This window comes from Canis lupus, chromosome 8, assembly GCF_011100685.1.
Source record: "Canis lupus familiaris isolate Mischka breed German Shepherd chromosome 8, alternate assembly UU_Cfam_GSD_1.0, whole genome shotgun sequence".
Taxonomy (NCBI): Eukaryota; Metazoa; Chordata; class Mammalia; order Carnivora; family Canidae; genus Canis; species Canis lupus.
Window position 1 is genome coordinate 17,329,568 of NC_049229.1, and position 11,269 is coordinate 17,340,836.

The 11,269-nt window shown below is 38.6% G+C and overlaps 1 protein-coding gene across 1 annotated transcript; it reads left to right on the forward strand.

Moving 5' to 3' along the window:
* Positions 1-10,234: 10,234 nt before the first annotated feature.
* Positions 10,235-10,406, forward strand: LOC100683064 (ATP synthase membrane subunit DAPIT, mitochondrial-like). The gene is given in 2 exon segments (XM_038544086.1): positions 10,235-10,365; positions 10,367-10,406. Coding segments are annotated over 2 exon segments (171 nt in total).
* The last annotated feature ends 863 nt before the right edge of the window (positions 10,407-11,269 follow it).

The following is an 11,269-nucleotide window of genomic DNA, read 5'->3' on the forward strand; positions in this document are numbered from 1 at the left end:
GTTCTGTATGTAGAAGATGCTCAATCTCAAATCTATATAAATCAGCAATACTTATATAAAGACACAACATTGACCACAAAAACATAAATAGATAAGAAAGGGGGGCAGAATGGGAAGGAATAGATAATATAATCTCACAGAATGAACCAACATGGTGTTCCACTTGGTTCTGGGTGTATTTTGGTCATGTGTTAGAAGGTACTGACTTCCACCACTGTAAAACAAAACGAGGCAGGAAAAAAAAAAAAAAAAAAAAAACAGAAAACAAATACCCATATCTCGTATATCTACCAAAATTAAGTTGAATACATTGCAGGGAATCCAGAAGTGAAAAATATATGTAGAACTGTAAAAGTCAAAAAGGAAAAAACTTGTTAGAAGCAAAAACTTTTCTCTCTGTAAAATTCCAGCTGTTCTCTCTTTAAATCTCAAGTCGAATTCGTAGGTGTTCAGGATGTTTTTAAAGTTATGTAGGGGGATCCCTGGGTGGCGCAGCGGTTTGGCGCCTGCCTTTGACCCAGGGTGCGATCCTGGAGACCCGGGATCAAATCCCACGTTGGGCTCCCGGTGCATGGAGCCTGCTTCTCCCTCTGCCTGTCTCTGCCTATCTCTCTCTCTCTCTCTGTGACTATCATAAATGAAAAAAAAATTTTAAATAAATAAATAAATAAAAATAAATTAAAAAAAAGTTATGTAGGTAAGTTTGTGGGACCAGATGAGTTGAAGACCCCTACTCTTCTGCCATCTTGCCCTGCCTCCCTCTGAAACCAGAGTTTTAAAGCTTCCTCTTCCATTCTTCCCAGATAAGAGTAAGATTAACTTCTGATGCATGTGATTGCTGCTTATAATAGTTTCACCTGCAGATTTAGAATAAATTTTCTCTCTAGCTCACAGTGACATTGTAAAGAACAATCAATTATAACACCTCACCTTTCGAGATGGAAAGACCATTTGGAAATAGGGAAAGACCTCCAGGTAAGTGCCAAATGTCTCACAGCGAAGGGTAAAATGTCCATATCTCTTACCAACTAGGGAAGGGCCAACAGGATGGGCCTGGATTCCTGGCCTACTTTTTTGGTAAACCAGAAATAACAATAGCAGCTACAATAATATGAGCACTAACTGTATACTGGACACTTCATTAGGTGCTTTATATTTATAAATAAGTATATATTTAGAATATATGCTATATATTCTATTTTTTAATATTTTATTTAAATTCAATTTGCCAGCATATAGAACAGCACTATATATTAAGTATATACTAGAAATAAGTATAAAGTACTTCATTGCATGAAATCAGAGTACTTTTCATTACATGAAATTTGAGCAATACTCCTATGTCTGAGGCACTTTTCTGGTAGCACTGTTTTAAAGATGTAGTACCTGAGGATTAAGCTTAAGTAACTTGCTAAAATTACACAGCCAGGAGGCAACAGAGCTGAATTTAACCCTAGATTACATGAGTCGAGTAGGAGACTGACACTCAAATGTTCATAGTCCCCTTCTCAGGTGGACTGTGGCAATAGGCCAAATGCTTTACTGAAACACCTGTTGCTCTTCCAGAAACTTAGCATACTTTTAGCTGAACTGCGGAAAAAAAGGGGGTGGGGGGGTGGGAACAAACTGAATTTGCAAATTCAACAGAGATCCTTGGGTTGCAAAAAAAAACATTCATCTGTGTAGCACCATTTAGTAGGCCCAGGGATCCTGAGCCAGGGGCTTTACAAGATTTTTTTTTAATTTAGTTGCTAAAATCTTTTGTATGAACTATTATATCTTCCCATAAATTAAATATGAGCCAATATAAATCACTATCATCAATTTAGCTATTACATTCATTTCACAATTGTCTATTGCTACAGGAAAAGTCCTTGTTTGAGCATCATACCAAAAGGATAAATGCCATTGATGCATTTTTCATATTAAACAAATACATACTCAAAACATGAGACAGGGGAGAAACAATAGCAAACCGAAGAATATGAACAATGAGAGTTATTAAAGCCCATGTACCAAACCAAGTTTAAGATAACATAGTAGTACAATGAAATCTGTCCTCATAAAGATAAAGTTATCCTTTATTAAGTTCAAACAACATACTGATGTGTGAAAACTATATGGATAGCATGAGAGAAGAGGATTGTTGACACTCCCTTAAGTCAGTAAAAACTTGTAGTCATAAAGTCTTAGAGGGTAGCAATATACCATGCTCCTTCTGAAAAGTAATAAGGATGCCTAATAATTTTAATAGTTAAAGAACAAGGTTACCATTCTGGTTTTTGTTTTAATTTGTTTTGTTATCTAAGCAAATGGCCTAATGTTTTGTGAGGCCATGGCTTGGGAAAGTTGGAACCTGAAGTTTTTTGTATGTTTGTTTTGGATTGAGTCTTTTCATTCTTTTCTTTTGCTTTCTTTTTATTAAGGTGCAATTCATACATCATAAAATTAACCATTTCATAATGAACAATTCAGTGGCATTCTCAGTACATTCACAATGTGTGCAATTACCACCTCTATCTAGTTTCAAAACATCTTCCTCACCCCCAGGATAAAACCCTGCACCCACTCAGCCATTACAACCTACAACAGCCTCCCCCAGGCTCTGGCAAACACCAATCTGCTTTCTGTTTCAATAAAGAACTTATGAAATGTGTGTTTTGATAAATTTACCCAGAAGTTTTAAATATTTTTACAAGTTTTTATTATATAATCACTAAGTATAAGGGACAGACTTACAAAATCAAGGAGATGGTACAATCTAGGCTCAGCGTTTCTAATGGAATGCCTCCATATTTTTCCTTTCAGTATTTTTACCCACAAATCAACACAGAGCACCATATACTCTGGATGTAAATAACTTCTTGCGCTAAAATAAAGAAAGATGGGAAGGCTGCCCAGGAAGATTCTCTATCCTTTGGTATCTATGCCAGTTGTCTAGAATTTTATTTGGCAGATTCTGCCAAAGACACTCTGTGGGCTCCTAAGTGATATTCCTGTACCTCACTTCTACAAATGTCAAACCATCCCCCAAAAAACTGTGAGCTACATCATTAACCATAATATTCTGTTACATAAAACTAGCAAAATACAACCCACTACTTTCTAGGCTGTATACTCCAAAAAAGGTATAGGAAATAGCGGTTATAATATAAAACTCTGCTTTGTTGCTATCTCCATGTACAGAACACATGGTCATAATAGCTCTGAGTTCACGTGAAGGCAATGAAAAAGAACATGTACTTAGAAATATTTAGAATTTTGATGCTTTCTCAGGCTAGCAATACACAGTACAACACTTTCTCATGACACTAGGCAGCAGCAGCTACAGCTCCCGTTCAGTCACACAATCATGACAGCAAACAACCAAGAGAGATACACTTAAAACCATTCTACTTTTCACTTTCAAGCACAGTATTCAATATATTACATGAGATATTCAACACTTTATTATAAAATAGATTTTGTGTCAGATGATTTTGCCCAAATGTATGATAAATGTGAGTGTTCTGAACACATTTAAGGTAGGTTAGGCTAAGTTCTGATGTTTTGTAGGTTAGATGGTATTAAATGCGCTTTCAGTTATGATATTTTCAACTTAAGATGAGTCTATTGAGACATAGCCCTTCATAGGTCAAGGAAAATCTGTACTATGTTTTTTCCTATACCTACATACCTACAAGTTTAATTTATAAATTAGACACAGTAAGATATTAACAATAGTAATGAACAATTATAACAGTATACTGTAATAGTAGTTACGTGAATGTGGTCTCTCCCTCTCTCTCTAAATATCTTATTGTACCATACTCACCCTTCATCTTGTGATGATGCGAGGTGATAAAATTCCTGTGTGATGAGATGAAGTGGGGTAAATGACACAGGCATTATGACATAGCCTTATGCTACTACTGACCTTCTGACATACGGAGGATTATCTGCTTCTGGGCCATGGCTGACCTTGAATAACTGAAACCGCAGAAAGCAAAACCACAGATAAGAGGGGACTACTCTAAATTCCTAAGTGATAAGAGCACTAGGAGCATCTTTTGTTCAAATGACACAACCCTGGGTGGGCTCCTAGCTGGCTCCTGGATGGCTACCCAAAATACTAAGCCTGGAGAAGCTTGGAATTGTCAACTCCTTCCCCTTCCTCACTTCTCCAGAAAGGGGAGTAGAGCTGGAAATGAAGTTAATAACTATCAGGCTTACATGAAGAAACCTCCATAAAAATTCCAGTACCACAGGTTTTGAGGAGTTCTCAGGTTGGTAAACACATGCACACTGGCAGGGGTGACACCCCCAGCTACATGGGGAGAGAAGCTCCTGTGCTCAGGACCCTCCCAGACCTCACCATATGTATCTCTTCATCTAGCTATTTATCTGTATCCTTTATCATATTCTTCAACAAACTAGTAAACATAGGTAAGTGTTTCCCTGGGTTCTGTGAGCCACTCTTGCAAATTAAACCAGAGGAAGAGATCATGGGAATCTCTGATATAGCCAATCAGTCAGAAGCACAGGTGACAACCTGGGCTTAAGATTGGCAACTGAAATGGGAGGCAGGCTTGTGGGCCTGAACTTTCAACCTGTGGGATCTTATGCTATCTCCAGATAGATAGCGACAGAATTGAATTTAACTGTAGGACACCAGCTAGTGGTCAGAGAATTGCTTGGTTTGGGAAAACCACACACACATAGAAGCATTGTGAGTATGGAGGTAGTGTAAGGGTAAAGGAGAAACATAGGAAAGACACAGGAGGTGGAGCACTGGGTTTTCCTAACTCAGGAGGGAGAGACTGTTTTTCCTAATAAAAGTACTCATTTGGTTCCCTGAATTTTCCAGATCCTCTAATTTCCACTCTATTCCTCTTTGTTCTAATTTGACTATTAAGATTCTAAATATTCTACTACACATGCATCTCTGCATCAAGAAGTTTTCAAAGCTTTCAAGTTAATCACAGAAGAAAGCACAAGTGAACAACTGCCATTCACAAACTACAATACTGCATGGCAACATAGCAGTTATAGTAGTGTGTTTGTTTGCTTATTGCTAGATAGAAAAATCCAAGAAAAACCTAGGAGGACACATGTAGAATTGCAGTGGTCCAGCACCTAATAAATTCACTTTTGTTAAAAAGACACTCTATTTCAAGGATTCATCTCAGGTACGTATTTTCATGCTCTAATTGTAGGAGCATCATGTTGTCTAATTTCCTAAGATCACCACCAATCTCCAAAATCCCATTCCTTCCTTTCCCAATACCTTCTTTCATGTTCCCTTTGTTCTAGACCAACCCTATCTAAAGAATTTTCTGTGATGAAGCAAATGTATTGTATCTGCACTACACAAGATAGTAGCCACTAGCTATTTGTGCCTAGTAAGTACTAGGTTCAACCGAGGATCTAAATTTTGAGTTTAATTTCACTACAATTAATTGAAATTTAACTAACCAATGTCTCTAGTGGCTACCAAATTGGACAAGGTAACCATAGATGAAGAAACCTAATTGTCCTTTCCCCACCCTTTACTCATTATTCCATAAATATTTATTGCCCATCTACTTTGAGCCAGACATATGCCTTGGTGAACAAGACATCTCTTTTTTTTAAGATTTGTTTATTTTATTTTAGGGAGAGAGAGGCAGAGGAAGAGGGAGAGAATCCTCAAGCAGACTACCCACTGAGTAAGGAGCCTGAATCCATCCCAGGACCCTGAGATCATGACCTGAGCTGAAACCAAGAGTCAGACACTCAACTGACTGAGCCACCCAGGGGCCCCAAGACAACTCTTTCTTTATGAATGTTGAGGAACACAGCTAGTACTCAATTACACAAATGATTTCTTGATGCCAATTCATAGTACTACATCTCATCAATTCTAAGATGTTTAGTTTTTTCATATATTAACATTTCTAAAATCATGATGTGTGCCTTCTATCAACAGCATCTTACAACCACTGCCAGCCAGGCCAGTTATGCCTCACATGCAAGACAGAAGCCACTATCCATTTGTGCTTAGTTCATATCCTTAGTGTTATGACCAGACAACATGCAACCCCTTGACATTTCAGCCAACAAATTACATGAAGATGATTTAAACAAAGGTATGAGTCCTGGTCATTTTCAGAAAATAACACCTTCTGGTAAGATCAAGGTATCTATTTGATACCTCCCAGTAAAGTCAAGATGTACAGATTAGGTGTCCAGGAGTTTGGAATAAAATCCCAAAGACAAGAGTAGAGCACTCTGTTAAGAACTGCAGCATCACCAGCACACTGAAAAACACAAGGATAAATAACACTGTGTAGAAAGGATATTATCAATTATACATGGAACAGTGATTCAGAAGAGTCAGATTCTAAATTTAAAAACCTATTAGGAATATTATTTTGTTTATATTTTCCTTTTTACAAATGCACAAGAATAAAATATGATAAAATCCACATTACATAAATCTAAAAGAACTCTCTTAATAGCATAAAATTAAAATTATGAAGAAAAAATCCTATCATGGATTAATTGTGAGTCTTTTTTTCCTATGATAAATAAAATAGTTGAGTGTTTTCCAATATATGCATCTTAAAATCAATGGAATTTGGTAAATGCAGTGCTGAAGTGCTCATGCTTCCTGTCCTTTTTTGATACTTTCCCCTCTATCTGAGATGCCCTTTTTATTCAACCTTCTGCGCCAGGTCAGATCTTCACGTCTTTTCCATCTCTGGTCTTCATTGTCTTTTCCATCACAATTATTTTTTTCCTCACCTGAATTCTCCGAGTGCCTTCTCAGGACCTACCACAGCATTTAGCATTTCCTTTATTGTATTATAGTTACTTATGTGTGTTCTTAGCTTCCTCAGCATAGTATATGGAGACTAGAATCCTTAAGGTCCAATTGCATGTCTTATTCAAATCTTACATCCCACTTAGTATACTACTTTGCCCATTTGAATATTTACCAAATGTAGGAAGGCCCTATGGTATATAATGTAACAGGGAGAAGCTTAGCATGTGTGACTCCATGTTGCTTCTGTGATCTACAGATTAGACACCCCCACTTAGCCCTGCATGTAGGCATGTTAATCATCAAAGGAATTTTGCTTACAGCTAAGATTTGCAAAACCGCTCTTTACCTGAAACCTACCTTACCAGAGGAGATAAGGAAAATAGCTAGAGTGGGCACCATCCTAATTCCTTCAAGATTGAAGAATGATCATATCTTAGGGGGAATTGAAACCATGCTCCCTAGGGTTAATGAGGTTGAAACTAGCAGAAAATTTAAAGCTTGTTTTTCAGAGAACTGTTTCTGCTTAATCAGCTATTGCAGTTTTTGGACCCACTAACAAATCTACCAGGTATCTCTGCAGAAGCCTAGATTCAAAGTCAACTAATATGGTTTCAGCCTATGAGCAAGCAAGGCCTTGCACGCCTTACCAGAGATAATGTGCCCAAGACCCCATCCAGTTTATACTAGCTCTTGGAACATGCCCATAGCCCCTTCTTCTTGTCCTAAGATATACTCTTGACATCAGGGGCTGAATTTTGACCCTTTCTGATATTAAGTCTCCACCCCAAAGTCAACACTGGATGTATGTTTGCTCAATGCACAAGCTCCATCTTTCCTCTTGAATAGTCAGTCGTAAGTCTCCCCACTCTTGTCATCAATATGTGTGGAATCACAACCCCTAAGACTATAAACTATTTTTTCTCTTCCCCTTCAGGGAGGCAGATTTGAGTCTTGCTTTCCTGTCTCCTCCTTTGGCTGCCTCTCAAGTAAGTCCTTTCCTTGCTGCAAACCTGACGTCTTAGTGATTAACTTTACTGTGCATCAGGCCGACAGACATGGGTTCAATTATGATAATGTCACATAGATGCCCAGAGAGTGATGTAACATCCTTTAGACCTGTAATGTGGCATATGCTATTTCATTGTAAACTTCCAACTGGGTCGATATACAGCATGAGTGAGAGATGCCAAGAATCATTCTGACCAACACATGCTGTGGTCTGGAAGCAATGCCACAAAGGTGTGAGGTTTTGGTGCCATGTTCAAAGATCCCACAGGGCTAAACGTAGGTGATTGCACACAATTTTTTCCCAAAAGAGATTACCTCTGCTTCTTCTTCAAAGCCCCAAAAAATAAAAGTAAAGGAAGTAACATTAATAAATCCCAAATACTAAAGAAACCTGCTAAAGGAAATGACAGTAAATAAGGTTAACAAATTTTGGAAGATGATAAGCAGATGGACAAGAAATTTTCAGGAATGAGAAACAAAGTCTGCCTCATAGGTGGGATATGGCCCTGGAGTAACAATAGAAGGATTTATTGAAATTCTGCATCAAGAGTGGTTAAAGACCCAGGTCCCCTCCTTCTAGCAGACAGGTTTACTTCTGGAGAGGCTGACAGGAGGAGGTCTGTACTCCAGGCAAATCTACCTTGAAATATAACTAAAACAGGGGGGAAAAGTGGAAATCAGCACTGTAAACAATGGGACCTCTAGCTTCTTTCATTCAGCTCTGAGAATACAGGCTTATATGCCTCCAGAAAAAGGTCAGTAAATTCCTCTTTGGGGAAAGTAATCACCCTCACTTTTTTTTAAAGGTTTTATTTATTTATTCAAGAGAGACACAGAGAGAGAGGTAGAGACATAGGCAGTGGGAGAAGCAGGCTCCCTAAGGAGAGCCCGATGTGGGACTCAATCTCAGGACCCTGGGATCACAACCTGAGCCAAAGGCAGACGCTCAACCACTGAACCACCCAGGGGCCCCAGTAATCACCCTCTTAAATATAAGTCTGCTATTAGCTATTTTAAAAGATTATATTTTTACCATTTTGTACATGTATGTTGTTGTTGGCTACCTACACATATATAAGGATGCTGTTGAGATCCAGTTTGAAATTTGAAAATACATGTGTATCTCCCACTAAATGTTAAGCTCCTTGAGGATAGAGTTCTATCCTATCCATATTTCCAGCCCATAATGTCAATCTTTGCATGTAATAAGTGCTCAGTAGATATTGGTTAAATTTAAAAAGAAAACTTTTTTTTTTTTAAGCGCGCAGGGTGAGGGATAGAGGGAGAGGAAGAAGAAGAGAGAATCTTAAGCAGGCTTCACACCCAGCACCAACCCCGACAACTCAGTCTCATGGCCCTGAGATCACAACCTGAGCTGAAATCAAGACTTGGACACTTAACAGACTATGCCACCCAGGCTCTCCTCAACAGAAAACTTCTAAGAATACAATATTAACTGCTATATATTCAGACATGGAGTTCAATTCTAAACAACCAAAAGCTGTTCAGCAAAATCTCCTTGCCTCCAACTAAAAAACAAAACCAAAGTGGCCATGAGGGTTTATCAAGTTCACAGTGAGCATAGAACACAAATTTCTTCTCTCAGTCCCCTCCAACGTAGTTATCTGAAGCCCACCATGCATGCTCTGATGACACTGTAGTGTTAATCTTCATAGTCAAAGCTCAAGGTTTAACGGTTGGTGCCTACACAATCTGAAAAACTTCTATCATAGTCTCTGCAGTAGCCTGTTTAGCAATATTATGACTACCTTTTAAAAACATTTATAAAAAAGGGTGCCTGGGTGGCTCATTCAGTTGGGTAGTCTGCCTTTGGTTCAGGTCATGACCCCAGGACTATGCAATCGAACCAGACTCCCCATGTGGCAGGAAGCCTGCTTCATCCTCGGCCCCTCCCCCTGCTCCTATTCTCTCTCTCCTCTCTCTCTCTCTCTCTCTCTCTCTCTCTCTCAAATAAATAAATAAATAAAATCTTAAAAATAAATAAAAAATAAATAAATTTATAAATTTGTTAAAGTTCTTGAAACTTTTCTAATATGTTTCTTTTCCTCAGATAGTTCAATCAATTGCATTAGATGTTATTACTATAAAACAGGTAGGCATGATAATTTAGTACTAAAAATATAGAAAACTTTTCATAAGACCAAAGTTGAAAACACGCTACTTTCATAATTTTATGACATTTCCTGACAAAAAAAGATGGCTCAGTCTCAATTGATTTTATGCTGTCAGTTCTGGGAAGACATCTGTGGTTTTCATCATTATCCATTAATATTAGTTGTTGATAAGCATCACTAAGTGATTTTAAGGTTTTATAAAGCAGTTGGAGCCTTGGGAGTTCTCCACAGTGCTTTGCATATACCAAGAGTTGGCAACAGTTCGACAACCAGTGGAATTGGTGCCTTTTGCGAGATTGAAATCATGGCAGGTCCAAAAACCAATGCCCAATTCCATTTCACTAGTATCAAAAAATATTTCAACTCTTTTACTGTCACAGGTAGAATGAACTGTGTACTGGCCACATACGGAGGCATTGCTTTGATGGTCTTATATATTAAGGTCTTAAAAAACACCAGCTGTGAAAGCAGCATAAATGGACTTTAACCTGTAACTCATCTGTTAAGTTCCCATGCCTGGGGAAGCCAATGTCAACTCATCGTGTGATACTCAATTTGTACAATGAATTATGAACCTAGAAATAAAAAAGAGTTGGCAACAGTTTGACAATGGGGTGGCCAAATCACTGACACCTTTTCTTTAAGCAGAGGTATATCATAAGAGAACAGCAATGGAAGGGGAAAGGTAGAAGCCAAGAATCTTTTTTTCCTATAGATGAGATCAGCTTCACTTAGAGAATAAACTTTTACATTATGATGCAGGGTTGGGAAACAACAACTTCAAAACAAAGGTATGTCCAGGGTTGGCAATTGTAGTTGATCCTCACAACAGCCTTGCCAGTTAGGTATTTTCACCTCTACCTGATGCCCAGAGAGTATGAGTAAGAGCCCAGACTACTGGTGACTGCCTTGAGAACCTCTTCCCTCACCCTCGCCAGCCAGTGTGCTGAGACCCAGCTGAGGCTTGCTTTTCTCTAATCAATCACATAAGAACAGCCTCTCTGAACCCTGCCTCCTTCTCCTGTCTCACTACCAAGGACTCTACTTCTCTAGCAACTCACCAGGTAAAGGCTGTGCATTGTACCATATCCCTCGGAGATGAGAATGTTACAGGAAATTCCTTGCTCCTAACACCTCTTCTAGACCATCACTCCTCCAGTCTCACAGAAAAGTCACTGCCCCTAGGAGGTACATGCCACCTAAGACACTATCCCTGGCTTTCCATGACCCTGTCATCTACCTACCTCCAAGTCAGACCCATAAAAGGTGAGTGTGAGGATCACTATGTTCCACTCCAACTGCTGAAGAATGATGCAGAAGAAAAAGTGGGTGTCACCTT